Source organism: Ylistrum balloti, unplaced genomic scaffold, assembly GCF_031769215.1.
Source record: "Ylistrum balloti isolate Yb309-2 unplaced genomic scaffold, AGI_CSIRO_Ybal_v1 Utg370402, whole genome shotgun sequence".
Classification (NCBI taxonomy): domain Eukaryota; kingdom Metazoa; phylum Mollusca; class Bivalvia; order Pectinida; family Pectinidae; genus Ylistrum; species Ylistrum balloti.
The window spans coordinates 102,186-122,681 of record NW_026782275.1 but is presented as its reverse complement, the minus strand read 5'-3'; the positions used below and the strand labels follow the sequence as shown (position 1 = coordinate 122,681).

At 36.2% G+C, this 20,496-nt stretch overlaps 1 protein-coding gene across 1 annotated transcript; it reads right to left on the bottom strand.

The window, feature by feature from the left end:
- Positions 1-2,956: 2,956 nt before the first annotated feature.
- On the bottom strand, positions 2,957-19,909 carry LOC132554409 (sodium/glucose cotransporter 4-like). The gene is made up of 15 exons (XM_060218724.1): positions 19,814-19,909; positions 16,921-16,989; positions 14,723-14,827; positions 13,651-13,710; positions 12,589-12,693; positions 12,216-12,321; positions 12,044-12,124; positions 11,193-11,398; positions 10,650-10,785; positions 8,674-8,781; positions 6,810-6,960; positions 5,233-5,401; positions 4,800-5,021; positions 3,754-4,027; positions 2,957-3,162 (listed from the first exon to the last, which is right to left on the bottom strand). Exons 1-15 carry the CDS (start codon positions 19,907-19,909, stop codon positions 2,957-2,959), a joined length of 2,094 nt encoding a protein of 697 aa, XP_060074707.1.
- Positions 19,910-20,496: the final 587 nt, after the last annotated feature.

The following is a 20,496-nucleotide window of genomic DNA, read 5'->3' as shown; positions in this document are numbered from 1 at the left end:
GTATTACTGGAGTTATAACTGTAACAGTGTAAGTGGTATTTCTGGAGTTATTACTGTAACAGTGGTATTTCTGGAGTTATTGCTGTAACAGTGTAAGTGTTATTTCTGGAGTTATTACTGTAACAGTGTAAGTGGTATTTCTGGAGTTATTACTGTAACAGTGGTATTTCTGGAGTTATTGCTGTAACAGTGTAAGTGGTATTTCTGGAGTTATTGCTGTAACAGTGTAAGTGGTATTTCTGGAGTTATTACTGTAACAGTGTAAGTGGTATTTCTGGAGTTATTGCTGTAACAGTGTAAGTGGTATTTCTGGAGTTATTACTGTAACAGTGTAAGTGGTATTTCTGGAGTTATTACTGTAACAGTGTAAGTGGTATCTCTGGAGTTATTACTGTAACAGTGTAAGTGGTATTTCTGGAGTTATTACTGTAACAGTGTAAGTGGTATTTCTGGGGTTATTACTGTAACTGTATTACTGGAGGTATAACTGTAACAGTGTAAGTGGTATTACTGGAGGTATCACTGTGACAGTGTAAGTGGTATTTCTGGGGTTATCATTCTATCAGGGACAGTTTACAATAGAGATTTATATGGAAATCACATTCCTGTGTGTATCTATGTTATATGTTTATCACAAATAGTGATTTTTTTTAGATTAATCATCTTCAACTACACAAAGAAAATGTAAATACATTAGATGATAATAAAAATGAGAACGAAAATTTGAGACGGACAAGAAGTTTTATTAAAATATATACAAAACATCTCATCTTTCGAATTATTCTAAAAATATTATCAGAAAAAAATGGGACCAAGACTAAACATCTGCGTAATTGTACAATTTGTGAGAGGTTGTGATGACCACTCCGTGCGCGACTGATATGACCAACTGAAAGATTTCTAATTACTGAGATGACCACTCCGTGCACGACAGATGTCACCAACTGAAAGATCATAACATTAAGGTGAGAAATTCTATAAAAAGGACTTGGGAAACGACTCCTGGTAATATGAACTGTACCAATAAAATAAACGCAAGGAATTTTTGAGGGATATTGTCGTGTCAATCAAAAATGTTACTTAAACTTGTTTTAATAGCAACTGATCAGTGGTGGTCTCTTGAAAAATTAAAAAAAAACCCACTATTTTACAAGTAAAAAAGGCACACAAGTGAAGCACATTTTATACAAATTTAGAGTAAAAAAATAAACTGAATTATACAGCTGTATCGTCCTTCTAAGAGGTAAGAAATGGACACTTTGCAACTGTGTGCGGGCCTGTCAAATGTAAGTTTACAAGTGACAACATAAGATCTCGTTTGTGCACGAGCTTGACAAATGTAAGTTAAGACATAAGATCTCGTCTGTGTACGAGCTTGACATAACAACATAAGATCTCGTCTGTGTACGAGCTCGACAAATGTAAGTTAAGACATAAGATCTCGTCTGTGTACGAGCTCGACAAATGTAAGTTAAGACATAAGATCTCGTTTGTGTACGAGCTCGACAAATGTAAGTTAAGACATAAGATCTCGTTTGTGTACGAGCTCGACAAATGTAAGTTAAGACACAAGATCTCGTTTGTGTACGAGCTCGACAAATGTAAGTTAAGACATAAGATCTCGTTTGTGTACGAGCTCGACAAATGTAAGTTAAGACATAAGATCTCGTTTGTGTACGAGCTTGACATAACAACATAAGATCTCGTCTGTGTACGAGCTCGACAAATGTAAGTTAAGACATAAGATCTCGTTTGTGTATGAGCTTGACATAACAACATAAGATCTCGTTTGTGTACGAGCTCGACAAATGTAAGTTAAGACATAAGATCTCGTCTGTGTACGAGCTTGACATAACAACACAAGATCTCGTTTGTGCACGAGCTTGACAAATGTAAGTTAAGACATAACAACATAAGATCTCGTTTGTGCACGAGCTTGACAAATGTAAGTTAAGACATAACAACATAAGATCTCGTTTGTGCACGAGCTTGACAAATGTAAGTTAAGACATAACAACATAAGATTTCGTTTGTGCACGAGCTTGACATAACAACATAAGATCTCGTTTGTGCACGAGCTTGACAAATGTAAGTTAAGACATAACAACATAAGATCTCGTTTGTGCACGAGCTTGACAAATGTAAGTTAAGACATAACATAAGATTTCGTTTGTGCACGAGCTTGACAAATGTAAGTTAAGACATAAAAACATAAGATCTCGTTTGTGTACGAGCTTGACAAATGTTAGTTAAGACATAACAACTTAAGATCTCGTTTGTGTACGAGCTCGGCAAATGTAAGCATACAAGAGAACACGTTGCCATTTTGTTTGTGTACGAGACTGTTGAACGAAAGCTGTATATGAGCATGCAAACGTAAATTTACTGGTGAATAGTTTGCCGTCTTGTTGGTGTAAGAGGATTGCAAATCTAAGCTTACCGGTGAACACGCTGGAACTTGTGTCCAGAAACACGTTTCCATAATGTAACCGCAACAATGAGCTTATTTTTGTTTTAAGGTGACCAAAATATGATAGATATTTGTATCATTTCGAACAGAAACCAAAAAGCAAACATTCAAGATAGCTGTACCAGACTAAAACTATAATTTATTCAGAAGGACTGTATGGATGATGACATACAAATATCCGGAATGTCGAGCTATCCTGGAAAGATAGTGCAAATTTCCTAGGGAATATTTTGATGGTCAGTGATTGCATGACGCGACTAATGCATTACAATGAATGACTTTAGTTTTCATGATGAAAATCAACTTACTGTTTACTATTAATGGTGCACCCTTGTTTCCGTCTTCATATACTCGGTACACTTTGATTTACTCATGCGCAAAATATATCTGATTACTGTACATAAAAAAAAACTTTATGATGTATGCTTTGTTAAATATTGTAAGGATTAATGAACAGGCGTAAATGATTATTGTACTTCACACTATTTAAGCAAAGATGATGAAAAAAGCCAATACGACCAGCATAAGGATAACAGATAGAACATTTGATGTTATTTTCCATCGTCGACTTTCCTGTATAGACAACATGTCCTTACGTTGAATCTGATGGGACGACAGAGTCTCCCTGTTTTGATCAGTTCCACATATCCAATTTATCACCAGCCATGCACAAAAAGCACACTTAGAGTAATCTGAAAGATAATATTAAGTATCGATTATTAGTTATATTTTTTTAAACAATAATTTTATTTCCAGAAAAAAGATACAACGATATCACATACATTGTCTTCGAGCAGGAAAGCTCTCTTACTTCATTCATTTCGCTTACACCAGAATTACACACACTTTCTTATATTATTCACATTACACATTATTTTTAAATAATGAAGATGATATAAAAGAAAATAAAGGTCGAAAGCTAAATAAATAAATAATGAGAAGAAAAGGAAAAGTTTTTAGCGCATTTAGAGCTACCCTTATAATAATAGTCAAAGGGAATAACCCCATTAAAAAGTCACGCTTGGACGTCGCCACGTGGAGCGAGCATCGGCAACCTGCTTATAATTAATTCAATGTAATTTATAGATGAAGAATCATATTGTCGCGTTGATGCATATCGAAAGTACATATACATCAATTAGAAAGCTGTTAAAAGGCGGTGGATTACATGCATTTTATATTCTATTTTTCGACAAGCGAGTTTACGTGAAAAGAATATTACAGTAATACGCCACAGCGCAACACTAATCTTAATTGTAAAATATGTATTTTAAGATACCAACCGTCGTCTGTCTTGCTGTGGGGATCGTCTTCTGTGGGTTTTTCCTGGTCGTTCTGTTCTTCACACTCGCAAACGTCTTCCATATTTTCCGATTCACCATTCAGGTCGTTTGCATCGAGTCGCAGTTTTTGATTCTCTATGAAATCCAGCGACTCTGTCTCCAAACTGATCTCGTCCCTGTTGTTTGAATGTTTATCATCTTTTTGCCTCTCCCATATAGCAATGTCTAGACGCTTTTTCTTGCTGTGTCTTGTCCAGAAAGTGAGACGATGCAGCTGCAACAATGCACGCATAATATGTGAGACTCTCAAGCAATTCGCCTTTTTTTTAATTATTCATGCAATTTGCTTTTTATTATTCTTGAGTTATAATAATTTGATTTTCAAGTAATTTTTATTGTCGTAAACGCCATGGCTACATCTTGATATTGTTTTCAATCAACTTGCATTTTCAGTAACACTACTACGACCTAATGCAAATTTTCACAAACCCTGCTGAACAATAGATATATTTAGATTTAAATATCATTGAACAGTCACTATCCGCTTTTATCACACTGCAAAAAAAGCTATGTAGTAAAAAATGTATTTTGCGCTCTTGTAATATTACCCAGCGGATATGTGATTGGGTGAAACTTCCCATTGTTCCTATAATGCTCTCTTTCATGAGTATTTGCAAAAGTATACGATAAACAGAATCTTACATTCGTTTCCATTTCATGAGATTTATGATTGAAACTCGTCACGATTATTTTGAATTTCATTTCACCTGAGACTCGATGAATAAAACAGTCTTGTGTTATAGATCTCTTATATATGAAAGCCTAAAAAGGTCAAATTAAGCGAACAAAGTCGTAATAGCGCCTTTCAAAAATCGAAATAACGCCTCTCAAAAGTCGTAATTACACGTAATGATTTCATATTTTATCCCCTCGAAATTTGACCTTTCTAGGCTTTCGTACTTATAAATGTAAACTCATGCAAGATAATTGTTACTATTTTTACACAGTGACTTAAATCATCACTGGCGTCATACTGTGGTACCTACACAGTCGCTAGGTATAGGTTTGGTAAGTAAACTGACGACCACGGCTGTAGCACCAGTGAGTCCAAACAAAAAGCAGGAGAAGTAAAGGTAGTGGAAGTCCTTGATAACACCAGGCCGAGGATCGGGTCCAGGATCTCCACATTTTGGAGTGGTGTATGAGTACTGCACGATGAATCGTACCATACCCATCAACATGCCAACAAGGAGACCGAAAAAAGCGCCCTGGAAAAACGAGAAACCATATATATATTTGTGACTTCTAAAGCTTTTTTACAAGAACTGCAAAGCGTTCTTTAAGTTACCTAAACAACAAATATTCACGATATACGAGTATGATACAATGGTTTAGTTTGTTTTGTACAATGCGTAAAGCTTATAAAATATTGGTTAACAATAGAACCCACAGGTTTGTCGTTTTGATATTGTTTTTCACCTTTTCATTGAGCCGAGACCAGAATAAGCCGAGCAGGAAGATACAACAGATCGGAGGCTGGGTAAAGCTGGACACTTCTTGTATGTACACAAAGAGTTCACTGCCCTCAGAAGCCCGTATGACGGGGACCCAGATAATACTGATGACCACCAACAAGAGAACGGACACCCTGTGTTAGAAAAATATATAGGATTACTTTCGACGAGATATATGAGTATTCCATTGTCATTAGGCTGGACACCATGTGTTACAAAAGTATACAGGATTACTTTCGACGAGATATTCAGGTGTTCAGTAAACCACATGCAAATAAATATTCCTTTATAATCATGCTGGGCACCATGTGTTAGAAAAGTATACAAGATCCCTTACAGCGAGATATGTTAATGTCATGAATTTATTATACACTTATTTTGCTATCAACGGATATCTTCACGGACAAAATGTATTGGAGAAAAACCCAGAATATGTTATGTCAGTATCGACACCTACGGAATACTAGTAAGTTATGTCAGGATTATTCAATAGCACGGATAGCTGGACGGACACCATGGGTAAGAGAAACATACGGAATACTAGTATGTTATGTCAGGATTATTAAATAGGCAGGATACATGGATGGACAGCATTTGGTAGAGAAATTTACAGGATGCATTATGACAGGGTCATTCAACAGGGCAGATACCTGGACGAAAATATTTTGATATAGAAGTACACTGTATACCGGATCATTTATTGCTCTGTCAAGACTTGTTATTGAACTGAGGTTTTCTTTCCAATGAAAAGCAATCAGTGTGATCCAGTGGCTGGAGAGAGCACTTCTACATGATAATAATCTTACCCCCTATTACTAAGCAATAGCATTTTAACTTCGTTCAAAATTTATCTAGCTATGTCTGTCTGTCGTTATCAGTTTTGCATTAAATGACGCAAAAAGAATTTGGTTCAGTGGAACAAACAAGTGATCCCGGCAGGATCTTGGCGCCCACCAGTGTTTGGTTTTCATTTGTTTATTAAAAGTTTAATCTTTTCCCTTCTTTTTTTCTTCTTTCCTCTTACTTGCTCTTAACTATACGAAATTTGAGAATTCCTCTCAAGAAATGGCTTCAATAATCTTCATCTGTTTAATGAGAGATGGTCAGCTTTCAGCATTTTGTTTATCTAATCGTCCCAATACTTCCCAAGAAAAGGCAATAACAAAACTTTCTTTGTCAAAATTCGCCATGGCCACCTATTGGCCATGATGTTTTTCGAATCAATCAGAAAGTAGAACAATGTACATCGAGGGACCAAGCATTCTCGATACTCCAGGGATTACGACCACTTTCGCTCTCTGAACCAAGGGGAACTTACATATAAAATTTGAAAAAGATCATCCAGTACTTCACAAGAAATAGTGATAACAAGAATTATATGAGGACTGAGGGACGGACCACAGACACCAGGCGATCGCCCACGATCTGATAGTTATGGACTAGAAGTGGAAATATAAATTTTTATATTAGACTAAGACCAAGGTGGATTAGAATGAAAAGGGTTTGAATATCCTTTACTATTGAAGCTATCGATGTCCAGACCTGCCGATAATCATAATCTCAAGTTCTGAAGCGGACTTCCGTATCTTGGTCCAGATATCCATGGCGAAAATAGTGCTGCTACTGTTAAATATTGAGGTTAGCGAAGACATCAGACCAGCTAACATCACAGCCAGCATCATTCCGCGCGCTCCTGTAGATACACAAGTTCCTCTTAATAACAACTGATATTTACAACAGTTTATTTTGTAAATAAGAAACTGATAATATGATCATTTTAGCACAGAATGTAAACATTGAGCTTTCCTTGTTTTATATAGATCACACTTCAGATATCTAAGAGGCGTAACAGAGTATATTACCATTTATACACTTTAAGTAGTTTGGTATTTAATACCGTTTGGCATTGTACTGATGATGAGTTAGAAATGCTCCTGTCTTACCTTTGGCACGAGATTGGTAATGAATAACAGGTATTTGTGCATTATCTGGGGGCGTAAAGATGATGACGATCATGTAAGGGTATGAATGATGACGAGGTAGGTGTGTTACCGTGAATCATGAGTTTGGTGACGAGTATAAGGTATTGTGAGCTGCATCAGGATAAGGGGTTGATGAAGAGGGTAAGGTATTGTGAGCTGCATCAGGATGAGAGGTTGATGACGAGTATAAGGTATTGTGAGCTGCATCAGGATAAGAGGTTGATGACGAGTATAAGGTATTGTGAGCTGCATCAGGATAAGAGGTTGATGACGAGTATAAGGTATTGTGAGCTGCATCAGGATGAGAGGTTAATGACGAGTATAAGGTATTGTGAGCTGACTCAGAATAAGAGGTTGATGAAGAGTGTAAGGTATTGTGAGCTGCATCAGGATAAGAGGTTGATGACGAGTATAAGGTATTGTGAGCTGACTCAGAATAAGAGGTTGATGAAGAGTGTAAGGTATTGTGAGCTGCATCAGGATGAGAGGTTGATGACGAGTATAAGGTATTGTGAGCTGCATCAGGATGAGAGGTTGATGACGAGTATAAGGTATTGTGAGCTGCATCAGGATAAGAGGTTGATGACGAGTATAAGGTATTGGGAGCTGACTCAGAATAAGAGGTTGATGAAGAGTGTAAGGTATTGTGAGCTGACTCAGGATAAGAGGTTGATGACGAATACAAGGTATTGTGAGCTGCATCATGATAAGAGGTTGCTGACTAGTATAAGGTATTGTGAGCTGCATCAGGATAAGAGGTTGATGACGAGTATAAGGTATTGTGAGCTGCATCAGGATGAGAGGTTGATGACGAGTATAAGGTATTGGGAGCTGCATCAGGATAAGAGGTTGATGACGAGTATAAGGTATTGTGAGCTGCATCAGGATGAGAGGTTGATGACGAGTATAAGGTATTGGGAGCTGACTCAGAATAAGAGGTTGATGAAGAGTGTAAGGTATTGTGAGCTGCATCAGGATAAGAGGTTGATGACGAGTACAAGGTATTGTGAGCTGCATCATGATAAGAGGTTGCTGACTAGTATAAGGTATTGTGAGCTGCATCAGGATAAGAGGTTGATGACGAGTATAAGGTATTGTGAGCTGCATCAGGATGAGAGGTTGATGACGAGTATAAGGTATTGGGAGCTGACTCAGAATAAGAGGTTGATGAAGAGTGTAAGGTATTGTGAGCTGCATCAGGATAAGAGGTTGATGACGAGTATAAGGTATTGTGAGCTGCATCAGAATAAGAGGTTGGTGACGAGTACAAGGTATTGTGAGCTGCATCAGGATAAGAGGTTGGTGACGAGTATAAGGTGTTGTGAGCTGCCTTATACTCGGATAAGAAGTTGATCATGATGTAGAGGTATTGCCAGTTGTGTGAGGCCATAAGTTGACGGTGAGTTAGAAGAATTGCTTGTTACCTGGTGGCATGAGATTGATGACGAGTGAAGGATACGCTATATTGCTGCAGCCTGTGGTACTGCCGCACACTTCTACACATGTTTCGGTATCAGCACAGGCGACCGTATCTATTAAAAACATAACGTTTAGGATAGATAAAGTTGATCGTGTAAAATATACAACCTATCAATATTCCATCCGTAGTTCACAAAATACAATAAAACCTGAGGTTTTGATGAAGGTTTTCAATCTTTTTGTAATTTCTGGGAAATTCGAATAGCTTAGCGATGCCCGTTAACATTAAATCTCTTTGTATGTCGCAGACCCTTCTGATATGTTTTCTGTGAATAGTATAAGTATGAACACGAGACTGTTTAACTCGGTATATACGTGTTTTGCACAGGACAGGTCAGTATCATCCGGACAGAAATGAAAAGGAAAGCCTTTTCTAGTGGTCACGACAGCTGAACTGCACTTCTTTGCTCTCTTGCACTCACTACTCAGTAAAATGAGAGTGCCAAGTATTAGCTTCCTCCGTTGAGTATTTTTGCAAGTACTTCAGTTTGTTAAATGCCATTCACAATTGTGTTCTGAAAGCTAAACATTACAGAATGGAGGGGCGCTTTGGCAATTAGTCAACACTTTTAGAGCGTGCCAGGTTCAGACGTCATCATTCAGGCCCCAGACGGGTTCAGTCGCTGGCCAGATTTAGTAGCTGCATAATGCAAGATTTATTGTATAAATATACATGTAGGTTGTTTTATACCAAAACAAATGTTGGAATATATATTCAAATATCATTTGGAAAACGAAAAAAAGCTTGTTTATGTAATCAGAGAGTGTAAATGACCAATTATGTTGTTTGCTAACTGATATACCAAAGTACAAAATAGCGTAAACAGTAATACAAGTCACTCGAATCTATTTACTTGTTTCGCCCTTTGTTATATATTTTTCATTGATTGCGTGACTTTTTAGGGAAAACCTTGGGACAATTAAGTATTTAAGAAAAATTACCTCATAAGTATTTTTTAGATCGAAGTCTTTAGTATTTTCACATTGGTCCTTGACATACCTAGCTTATGTTTACACGTGAGCATTGCTATTACCCTTCTAGATCATAGGACTATTTGTGTAGTTGTTTAAACATGTTTAATCAGGTTTACATCCGTACTAACATGCATGCTGTTTAGCTTCACTGTAAATACCATCTTTCTAGGCCGAGCATATCTTTGGAACGTAATTCCGTTTTATCCTCATATGTATGTTTCATGAACAAATGCGATTTTGTAAATTATCCGAGCTACAAATTCTGTATAATTCATACTTCGAATAACACTATGAAACACTTCACCACCACGAAATCGATTGTAAATCTGCATTAAAATGATATGCATTAAGCTAAGGAACTGCTGTTTCAGGTAGATGCTAACTTGGATAATTCATCTTAAGTACAAGCAGACATTGCCTATCCATTTGACGGACAAAATAAAATATATACCACATTTCCTTCAGTCATCTGGTGTCACACTAAAGGCATATCGAAATGTTTCATTCTGAAGCACGTTCAAGGTGACGGTACCACCAATCAAAGATATTTACAATCACCAAAACCGTAAAATATTTAAAATCTATCTGTAAGCATTTTCTAACCTAACTGTAAATGGTATACAACTCGTTTCGAAGTTTTTCATAGAATATTTTATCTATCGCTGTTTGCAGATTCGTACAAAGTACTGAAATCGACAGCGGAAGAATAAAATTAAGTTTGTTGTTGTTAATGCTTCGTTGAAAAGAAATTGATATCTATGTACTGTTAATATAACCAACACAAGTGTAATAGACTTTGGCCTATCACAATTGCATTTCACTGAAAGATCAATTCCCATAGTATTGCATTTGAATCATGACAATAGACAATGATGTTTGATTTGGTGTAGAAAAGTTACGATGATGCAATGGAAAATAGAAGTGCCTCGTTGTCTTGTAAACATACCCGGGAAAAGGATTCGAGCAATCATTCCCGGGAACACAAACAGAAATAGAGGAAGCACCTTCAGAAATCCGCAGAATATGGTCCCGGCTTTGGCGTGGTCGAATGACTTAGCAGCTAGCGCTCTTTGTACAATAACCTAGGATAATCAAATATTTACAGAGAGTAAACTGACATTCACATCATTTTACAATGAAACTATATATAAACATAAGTATCTATTATCATATGCTTCTCTACAAAGAAAATTATAATACAAAATTGATAAGAACAGAGAACAACAATCTATTATAATGTACAGATCAGGTTAGCCGGGCTATAGGTTTTTAATGAAGCAGAAAAAATAAAAATGGTCGAATAATATTCTGTCATATTATTTATTAAAATATTTTTAAAATATCAATAATGTGGACAAAAATATGCTTTGCCACATGTTTTATCGTCGCTTTTCAAGCAATTGACGAACTCCAACACACGAATAGGGATTAATAAAATGAGCATAACGCTGTACCTATCCCTAGTCACCACCACCACCACATAATATACCTGATCCGAACACCAGTACCATATGGAATTGATTGACAGACCGATTATCCCCGGCCAAGGTAGATCTCCTGTTGTCGGATTGCGGAATAAGTGCATGTAATCATCACGTGGTTTTCCACACGTCGAGTTGTTGTTTAATGAATTATTAGCTATGGAATACGGATACTTGTCAACCATACCGCTGAAGCCACCGACCTCCACAAAACCTGCAATATATCAAAATCACCGAATACTATGGAAGCCGTTAATATGTTCATACATTTTCACAATTGAACTGTAAATGGTAGCATTGAATTTAATTGTTACTCTTTAATTAAGTCACAAGCCATGGACGTAATAGAGCTAAACGTTCATAAGTGAATTGTATCGTTGTTATAGCGCTTTTTAAAAACGTTTAACCTTCTCTTATAACTAACCATTGGCGACATGTCTTTATTAATCACTTGACATGAAAAACCATATTTCGGTAAAGTAAGGTTTTCATTGCGTGCAAATACGCTAATTTCTTACACATATTGGATTCCAACCTCTGAAGAGCTGAAAGCATTACAGAATTCTTCTATGAAACCAGGAACCGTATTCACGAAACCGTTCTCATGCTCAAGCATAGATTTAGTACTCAAGTCTTGTATCTTGTTTTAGTTAGAAATGAATAAGAAAGGCTAATTTTGTCAAAGATTTATAAATATTTTGAAAAGACTTTTGAATGCTATATTCAATGTCTATATTTGACATTTGTTTTATAGGATATGATTCAGGTGAAATAAGAAAAAATTATCTTGAATACAAAATCTATGCTTGAGCATGAGAACGATTTCATGCACACGGACTCTGTTCTTTCTCAAACTTACTAAGGATCATAAGGACTGTTGCACCGATGATCATGATGATGGTTTGTACGAAGTCTGTCCACATCACGGCTGTCAGCCCTCCTGAATAAAACAAAAACTACTTATAAACATACATTTTGACAGAAGATATCAGGCATTCTGGAACATTTGATATATATCGTGATTCACTTACCTGTGATGGTGAATATTGCCGCCACACCTAGCAGGAGCAAGATCGACCAATAGATGTCCCATTTGAGTGACTGTTCGATGAAGATGGCACCAGCATACAGGTCGGCCTGAAGAATTACAATAAAAACGAAAGTTATTTAATAAAACACAGCTTTTCTCCTCGATTCATATAATCTTCTAGCTTGATTTATTCGTCATCGATTTATCTAAATTACAGGATGAAATTTGCAATTCTCATTCAGATGTCGCCCCGAAATAAATCTCAAACACAAACAGATATCATGAAGTCCCTTTGGCTAAATTTCGTATGCTTAGCATATGACAGTCAACTGTTTCATGTACAAGAGAGAAGACGTCCCGATAGAAATGCTTACAGATATCTTGGTGAATATATAAACAAGCAAGGCGAGCACTGCAAGGGAAATTTGTATCCTCTGACCTCCAAATCTACGTTGGAGGTATTCTGGCATGGTGTAAACCTATAACACAGAGCATAAAAACGACACTCAAACACAAAATCCACTTGATTATCTTAACTTAAGGTAAAGCTATGGCGTAATCAAAAGAAAACGAAAGACAACATGTTATACCGATATTCCAGATACTAAGTGGGGATAAGATGATCGGGAAAGTAAGATACTTATAATTACACTCTGCTATGTATATCACAGTTACTATATCGTAAGATTTTAAAATTTCCATATCGCAAGGGATTTGTACACGAAAACAACAATCAGTTGTCAGCATTGGTGATTACAGATCATGTCCATTTGAGGAATGTGCTTACGTAAGGCATCGATTTGTCACCATTCTGACATGAATATTGAAAACACCTTGCCATCACACATTGGTGTTATCGATCCCATTGTCTATACAAAGTAAGCATGATTTTTTACACTTTAAAAGATTTCCTATGTGTATACCATTTACCATATTATGGACTATAATTTTGCTGTAAATATTGTTTCGTTGAAACAGGAATACTGATAATGTGTATAAGGTATATTGCTTATCATAACTCTGCTTTGTCCAATGTATGGATTAGTTATTCGATGTTTGAGGAATCATAAGTCTGTTACCTAGAAAAGCAATTGTCTTCTATTTTATCTTATATAACTTCAAACTATTACGAAATTTCTTTCTGTTTCTTTTATGCCAAATATGACAAATATGCCGTTTGTCACACGGTATCGATATCACTAGGTTACAAAGGTTAAACTACATTGTCGGTTAACATCTCAACATCTACATACCTGTCATGATGTTATGATTGAATTACAAACAGATCTTTATCTTATATTTGCCAAACAATCACAAGAAAGTTCTTTGTTTGAATGTATGTCATAACCTTCATACATGATTCAGTGTAACACACCAGCTTGACATTCAATTTTGCTCTCTCAACCAAAACCTTTTACCTTGATAATGGTACTTACTCCTGAGGCTATATATACCGGCAGGAAGATATACCCAAGGAGCAGCATGATGTACAGGGCCTTGTAGATGTAACAAAAAATAACAGCATTAGTTTCATACACTATGGTAACATGGGTGCTAATTACGAGCATTGCATACAGGGCCCAGAAGATAATTCAATAATAATTCGTCTTATCAAGTCTCCGAAAGTTCGGTTGATGTAGGAAATATTCAGAGAGAATCTCTGAATTAACATTCAACATAGAAGTACATATCAATATGATTCTGGAGAAGTGATAACGACAGAATAAACACAAAGACATTTATAAAAAATTTAACTGCAATCCGACTCCTTCTCAAGATGTAAGATATTAACATAAATAATGTAGATCGATCACAAAAATACGTCTTGTCAAAATCCGTTCTCTACTTATGATATATTGCCTGTAGCTATTGGTTTCTGTTTCGTCTTCTGTTCTTCTATTAAAAGATGTGAATCTGTAAGCTATGAAAATAAATGAATTCGATAGACGATGAAAAATAAATGAATAGAGAGGCTATTAAAATAAATTAATCTGAAAGCTATAAAACAATTTAATCTGAAGGCTTTCGGTATATATCAGTATATATCTGGAGGCTATAACTGAAGGCTATTAAAATCGATGAAGCTGAACGCTGCAGACTGAAAGATATGCGATATCATATCCCTTAGATGAATTGATAAATAAAAACGTGCTTTGCTAGTTGTGTTTCTGATCACTCAAAGAAAACATAAGTGTTGGAGTTGCTGGTTATTACAAATGCCTCATTATCTGTCCTCTCCAACGTCTGTCGCACAGATAATTTTAACACAAGTAGCAGTTTTTAGTTAACACATCCATACGGATGTACATATAGCTGAGCAATCTGGGTCATTTTGAGGCAGTGCGTTCTTATAAAGTGCAAGGTCTACTGTTGTCTGGGACTCTGATGCATGTGATACTTATTGGTTAACAGAACAATTTAAGTAACAAATGTTGTTCTATCCATGAAACTTATGTGCCTACATTGATATGTCTAAAATATTTAAACTAGACATAATGATATACTTACATTGAGTTCGTATAAACCTATAGCTATGCCTGAAGCTGCACCGGAACCAGCAAGTCCTACAAAGTGTATACTCCCTATGTTACTTGCGAAGAGAGACGCTCCAGTCTGCACAAAAAAGACATAAAACATAGGAGCACTCAGGATACTAGCAAATCCGTAATAAACACATCACAGTAAGGATAGCTTTATGATAATACAAAAACAAAATATCTTGCAACATTTTTCTTTAAACAGACCTAAAAGCACAAGCGAAGCAGAATAGATATGTGATTTCAAATCCTGAAAGTAAGAGCCAGACAAATTACAAAGGCGTGGTTCGTTGGCAACCTTATCATGCCTAAAATTCATTTTTAGCAGTATCTGTAAAATAATTTAAAGTCGCGCCTTTAACACAAAAGACTCGTAGCTCTGAAGAGACCATTATTCCTACAGATTGGCTAATAACCCCTGCATGTCCATATTGTTTAGATAAATGCCCCCCTACACACACACCCACACACATACCCTTTGTTTGAAAGCTAGGGTAAGACATTTTCCGGATGCAGGGGCCACTCCTCTACTAAAACTTAATAAGGCATCATTCTACTTTCTTTTTTGAATCAACATAGAATTGCCAATTGCATTGCGTAAACTTACATAACTGAGTATCCCGTGGTATACGATATATCCAAGTTGACGTTGACATCGGAGATAAACATAATGAATGGGAACACTTTCTTTGTTCGGTTATCAGTATGATCCTATTACCTCATTATCCAGAAATATCGTATTGTTACACTTTATGTGCAGAAGTTCATGGTACATAGTAAAGTTGTAAAATAAATTCTGAAGTCATGAACTCTACTTGAATCCAGAATTAAGAGAATTTCAGATAATATTTTTAAGATGTTTCAGAGATGTGTATCAATATGAATAAAAGTACAGTAAATCTCACTTGTGTCGAACACGCTTGAATCGAATACATCGTATAAGTCGAAAGTTTTGTTCAGTCCCGATTTCTTTAGCTTAGTAAATTAAAGACGGATGATTCGAACACCGTTGAGTCGAATACTGCGTTTGTGTCAAATATAATTAGTTCCATCCTTTCTAAATTCTACCAACTTCTTTTTGTGTCGAATTTTTTCAGGCGTAGCCATGTTTCAGTTAAAAAGTGTGATCGGTCAGCCGTATCGGTGTTAACGAGCCCTATTGTACTTTTCGATCGAACATTAATCATTGCTTTTAAACAGATGCATAGGTGAAAGTTAGAACTTACACAGAATTAGGGAACCAAACTTATACAAAGTTTTCTTTTTTTCTATGTTACGGTTACGCTTTTACGGTGCGGACGTTATGCTTCATTTATGTTTTCGCGGCCTTCACCTTTTTGTAACCCACCTCAACGCTATCGATGTTACGCATTCATTGAGTCTTATTTCAAAACCTTGTTCACGAGACGTGTTGATCTTTAGGATATAAATATGAGTACAAAATGTGTATTACATAAGGTGTCGGTTTCACCTATTTATGTGTATGTGAGTGGGTGGTATCCTCGCGTTTTGCATTACATTCTTTGTTTTATATATTCGTACTTACGACGGTTTATTGAAATAACAGACATCTTTAGTGTATAAAAAACACAAAAATAGTTTAAGTTGTAACTTATCCATTACTGTCACGTCATGCTACGAGACACGAATCCGGTAAACAATCGGTGAAGATACAGACAATTTTCGATGCACAATGTCTTCGTTCTTGCATACATCATGCCTCGACTGAACAACATCTGAAGAACAGGGACATATCCTGTCCTATGTGAACACTCCTTTACATTTTATTGTAATATCTAAGTCACTGTTTTAATCATTATAATTAATCGAAAATATCAAGACAATATGTTGCAATTGAATTCATTATTTCGCATAACGTTATAATGAACATGCGTCTTTCGTACATATCTTTGAGACAGGATAAACTCATATACTAGTTGACGTTGATCCATGTCAATACAATTTTCTAAAGAATTATGGAGTGATTGAACTTCTCCAATATTTGTTTCAGCTAGATTATTTTCCTTACTAAGCTTATATCTACAAGTCTCTAACACCACGGACAAATCTTATGAAAACCAGTTTTATGCCCACTTTATTCACTTTGCTGTGTTAGTTGGTGTAATTTCTGTTCAAAGGGTTTGTTAAGGCGTTGGAACAGTGACTTACCAGGACGAAATGCATGTTACGTCCAGCCAAGAAGTATCCACCCGCACTGCCGCGGTTCTTCCTCGAGGTCTGCAGCAGACAATAAGCAAAAATATTTACACCACCTTACCTTATAACATTTCATATGATGTAATCGTTCAAGTCTCATTATCACCAGCAATTTCTGCATCCTAACTAGCTTACCAACGACAATCTAAAAGTATTGAAATTTTATCATTTTAAAATTACTTAATATTACTTTTCATAAATCCATTGGATTTATCAACAGAAAGCATGGTGATAAATACATAACCATGAAAAGTCTTTAGAGATGGAGACATTGATGAAATGTCAATAAAGACAATACGATAAAGTCTGCACATGATGTTGGTACAAGGAACAGTGTAGACGAGTAAATGATGATGCATATGATAGTCTACAGAAAATAATATTGAGAAGTATGATGAGATCACTAGAAAACATAATTTTCGAATGCCGACTTACCCAAAATATGAAATAGAGAAATAAGATGAATTACTTGTTTTCACATTTGTTACAAGGAGTGCTGGTTAAACCTCTATCGGTCTTTCTTTTTAACTTCGTCTTGAAGCTTGAGTAACGGACATTCGCACCACAGAACTGTTTGTCTTTATCTCCAAGTGCCAGCAAACAATGGCCCCCGACTAAAGGACATTGCCCAAAATATACTAAGGTCTTCCCAGTTGCTATTAAAATCTTGAGAATGTACAAGTCTACTGAACTTGTTGTAGCAAAAAACATAATTGCAAAATTGGATGGAACTAGTTGTTACATTACAGCAATACTTTATTAATTGAATTGGTTACAAGGTACACAGGAACTTGTCATCCTCCACCAGCCGCCACAATCACATTGTGTGATGTTCCAAGCTCGAGGAAGTCGGAAAAAGTAAGATAGATCGAGAATTATGTTAAAACTCTCATGATTTCTTCTGCATAAGACTCTCCCGTAAACCTCTGATACATAGTCACCCTGTCCTCATGATCAATCACCATTGATCTACCCGCTACGAAGACTAAATTTATAGGCATTATTTGAATTCATATTAATGTGCCTTTACATTGAGAAAAGTTCAATTACTATTCATTTTCTGTAAAGTACATTGCTTGTGTAAAGTGAATAGTGCGCTATATAAAGGATGTATTATTCAGCATTGGGGCGCTATCTTACCGTTCTTCATCACAAATCGGTAAAACAATCCGATGAATAATATTTATTTGTACAATTTCAATTAACTTTGATATATCAAAAATTTGGGTAAATAACCAAATTTTCCCTGTCTTCACAATAGATTAGTATTTTCACTTCCGACTGAATTGTCACTTCACATCTCTCTCGATTAGAAATGAAAAGAAGTAAAAATGTGAACTTTCGTTTGGCTTTACTCACATGGAAAGATTAAACAAGACATCTGTCATCGATGTTACGCATTCATTGAGTCTTATTTCAAAACCTTGTTCACGAGACATCTTTAGATATAAATAAGTGTATTACATAAGGTGTCGGTTTCACCTATTTATGTGTATGTGTCATCGATGAAGCAGAAGACGCTTATAATCCAGGAACACCTGGTCTTATTCTCCTTGTGTTTTTTCCTCTTTTTTCTCTTGTTCATGTTTTGCCTTCGGTTCTTCGGTTTTGAACTTTAAAACAAGATCTATAAGATTCTGGTTCTTAGAATCCCGCTACTGGTAAATCATTATCTAGTGTTCCCGCAAGTCTGTCTAGCTGTTCTGGTTCGTAGATTCCCGGTACTAGTAAATTATCACCTAGCGTTCCCTCGCATCTGTCTGGCAGTTCTGGATCGTAGAATCCCCTTGTTGGTAAATAATTACGTAGCGTTCCTCACGTCTGTCTGGCAGTTCTGGTACGTAGATTCCCGGAACTGGTTAATATTTACCTAGCGTTCCTACACGTTTGGCAGTTCATGAACGTAGAGTCCCCTTGTTGGTAAATCATTACCTAGCGTTCCCTTGCATCTGTCTGGCAGTTCTAGTTCGTAGAATCCCAGTACTAGTAAATCATTTTCAAGGACACCCTCACGTCTCGTTTCTGATTAACTTTTCTCAATAACCGTCAAATCGTTAAATAATACCTAAATTTTTACAGAACACTAATAAAAAAATTCATAATATTTGTCATTCTTCAAACACACGCGTTCGTGACAAGTAATGGGTTATTATACCCTGATTTAACTGCCAGTTATATTGCGTCTCATGAATACATCAACAACAGGCGCGGACATGAAGGTTCAAAAGTGGAAAGTAAGAATCACAAACAATGATGCGACAAGTTCAGTTTGCGACCAGTTATAGTGGTCAATTCAAGTTTTCAATAAAACAGGAATTTCAAGATAGTTAGCAGGTGTGTAAGTAGAACAATGTTAATGTTAATGTTATTAATAAAACCGAATCAAGAAGGCAGAAATTGAATCGGTAATGTAATATGTAAAGCGGTGGGGGTTTAGAAATTCATTATCCATTTACTGTTTCCGGAGAGTTAATTTAGAAATATCTTAATATAAAGTAAAATTGCTGAACATTATAAGATTCAAGTTCATTTATGTTGTTTACACTCGATCACTGAAAATCCACGGTCGACGTCCTTCACAACAACCGTGTCCTATTCAACACATCAAACTTGTTTACATAAGGAGTGCCTTATAAAATGTATTGGTTTTTTTTTTGCCACGTCAGTGATTTATGAGTTGTTTGTTCATATAACCCTCTGGTCAGTCGGTCGCTGACCATGACCCGGGATAATTTCTGCTTGACAACGGATTCAATTACTCGTTTAAACTGGCATGTGAAGTATGTGCTCCATTCGAGCTACTACAAACGAACGGAGTCGTTCTCCAATTATACCAGGAACTTACCCATAATCCAACGAAGAGGATGAAGACAAAATAGATGATAATGACGATGAAATCTCCATAATGAAGAAGTGTTCCGGAAACTTTCTTCTCTGCCATGCAGGATAGGTGCAGTGTGGCTGGCGACAGGTGTGATCCGAGGCGACGTGATACAAACTACACCATGTACACCTCGCGTGTTAAGGTTAAAGCTTACCTACAACTTTATTCATGCTAGCGATTAAGTGAGGCCTACACTAGACGAAGTGGAGTAACCGTATGTTTGTTCTTCATAAAATTATGTTTGGTTTATTGTTGTTTTACTTACACTTGATGTACCATCAAATGATGTTGAACATCAACTGTGTAACTGTGTGATATATGTTATTGCGAGGATTCTGGATAGAATCAGTACACCTTGGTGGTTGTACTGAAGGGCGATGATGTAAGGTAAATCGTTCACTATACATAGTAACAGAAAGAAACAGCGGAGCACATCTGAACAAGCCTACAACATGAACAAGCAATTAGTATAGAAGATTTATAGTGTTGTAAAGGATTAGGGAAAATGTGGGTTACATACTTCTGTATTTGGATCACAGTGTAATTAAATTTCATTCAAGTTATTTGAAAAAGATGATTGAGCGCTCGTGATATAGGTATATTACGGATTATGGACATATCTAGGTGTATATTCACAAAGGTTG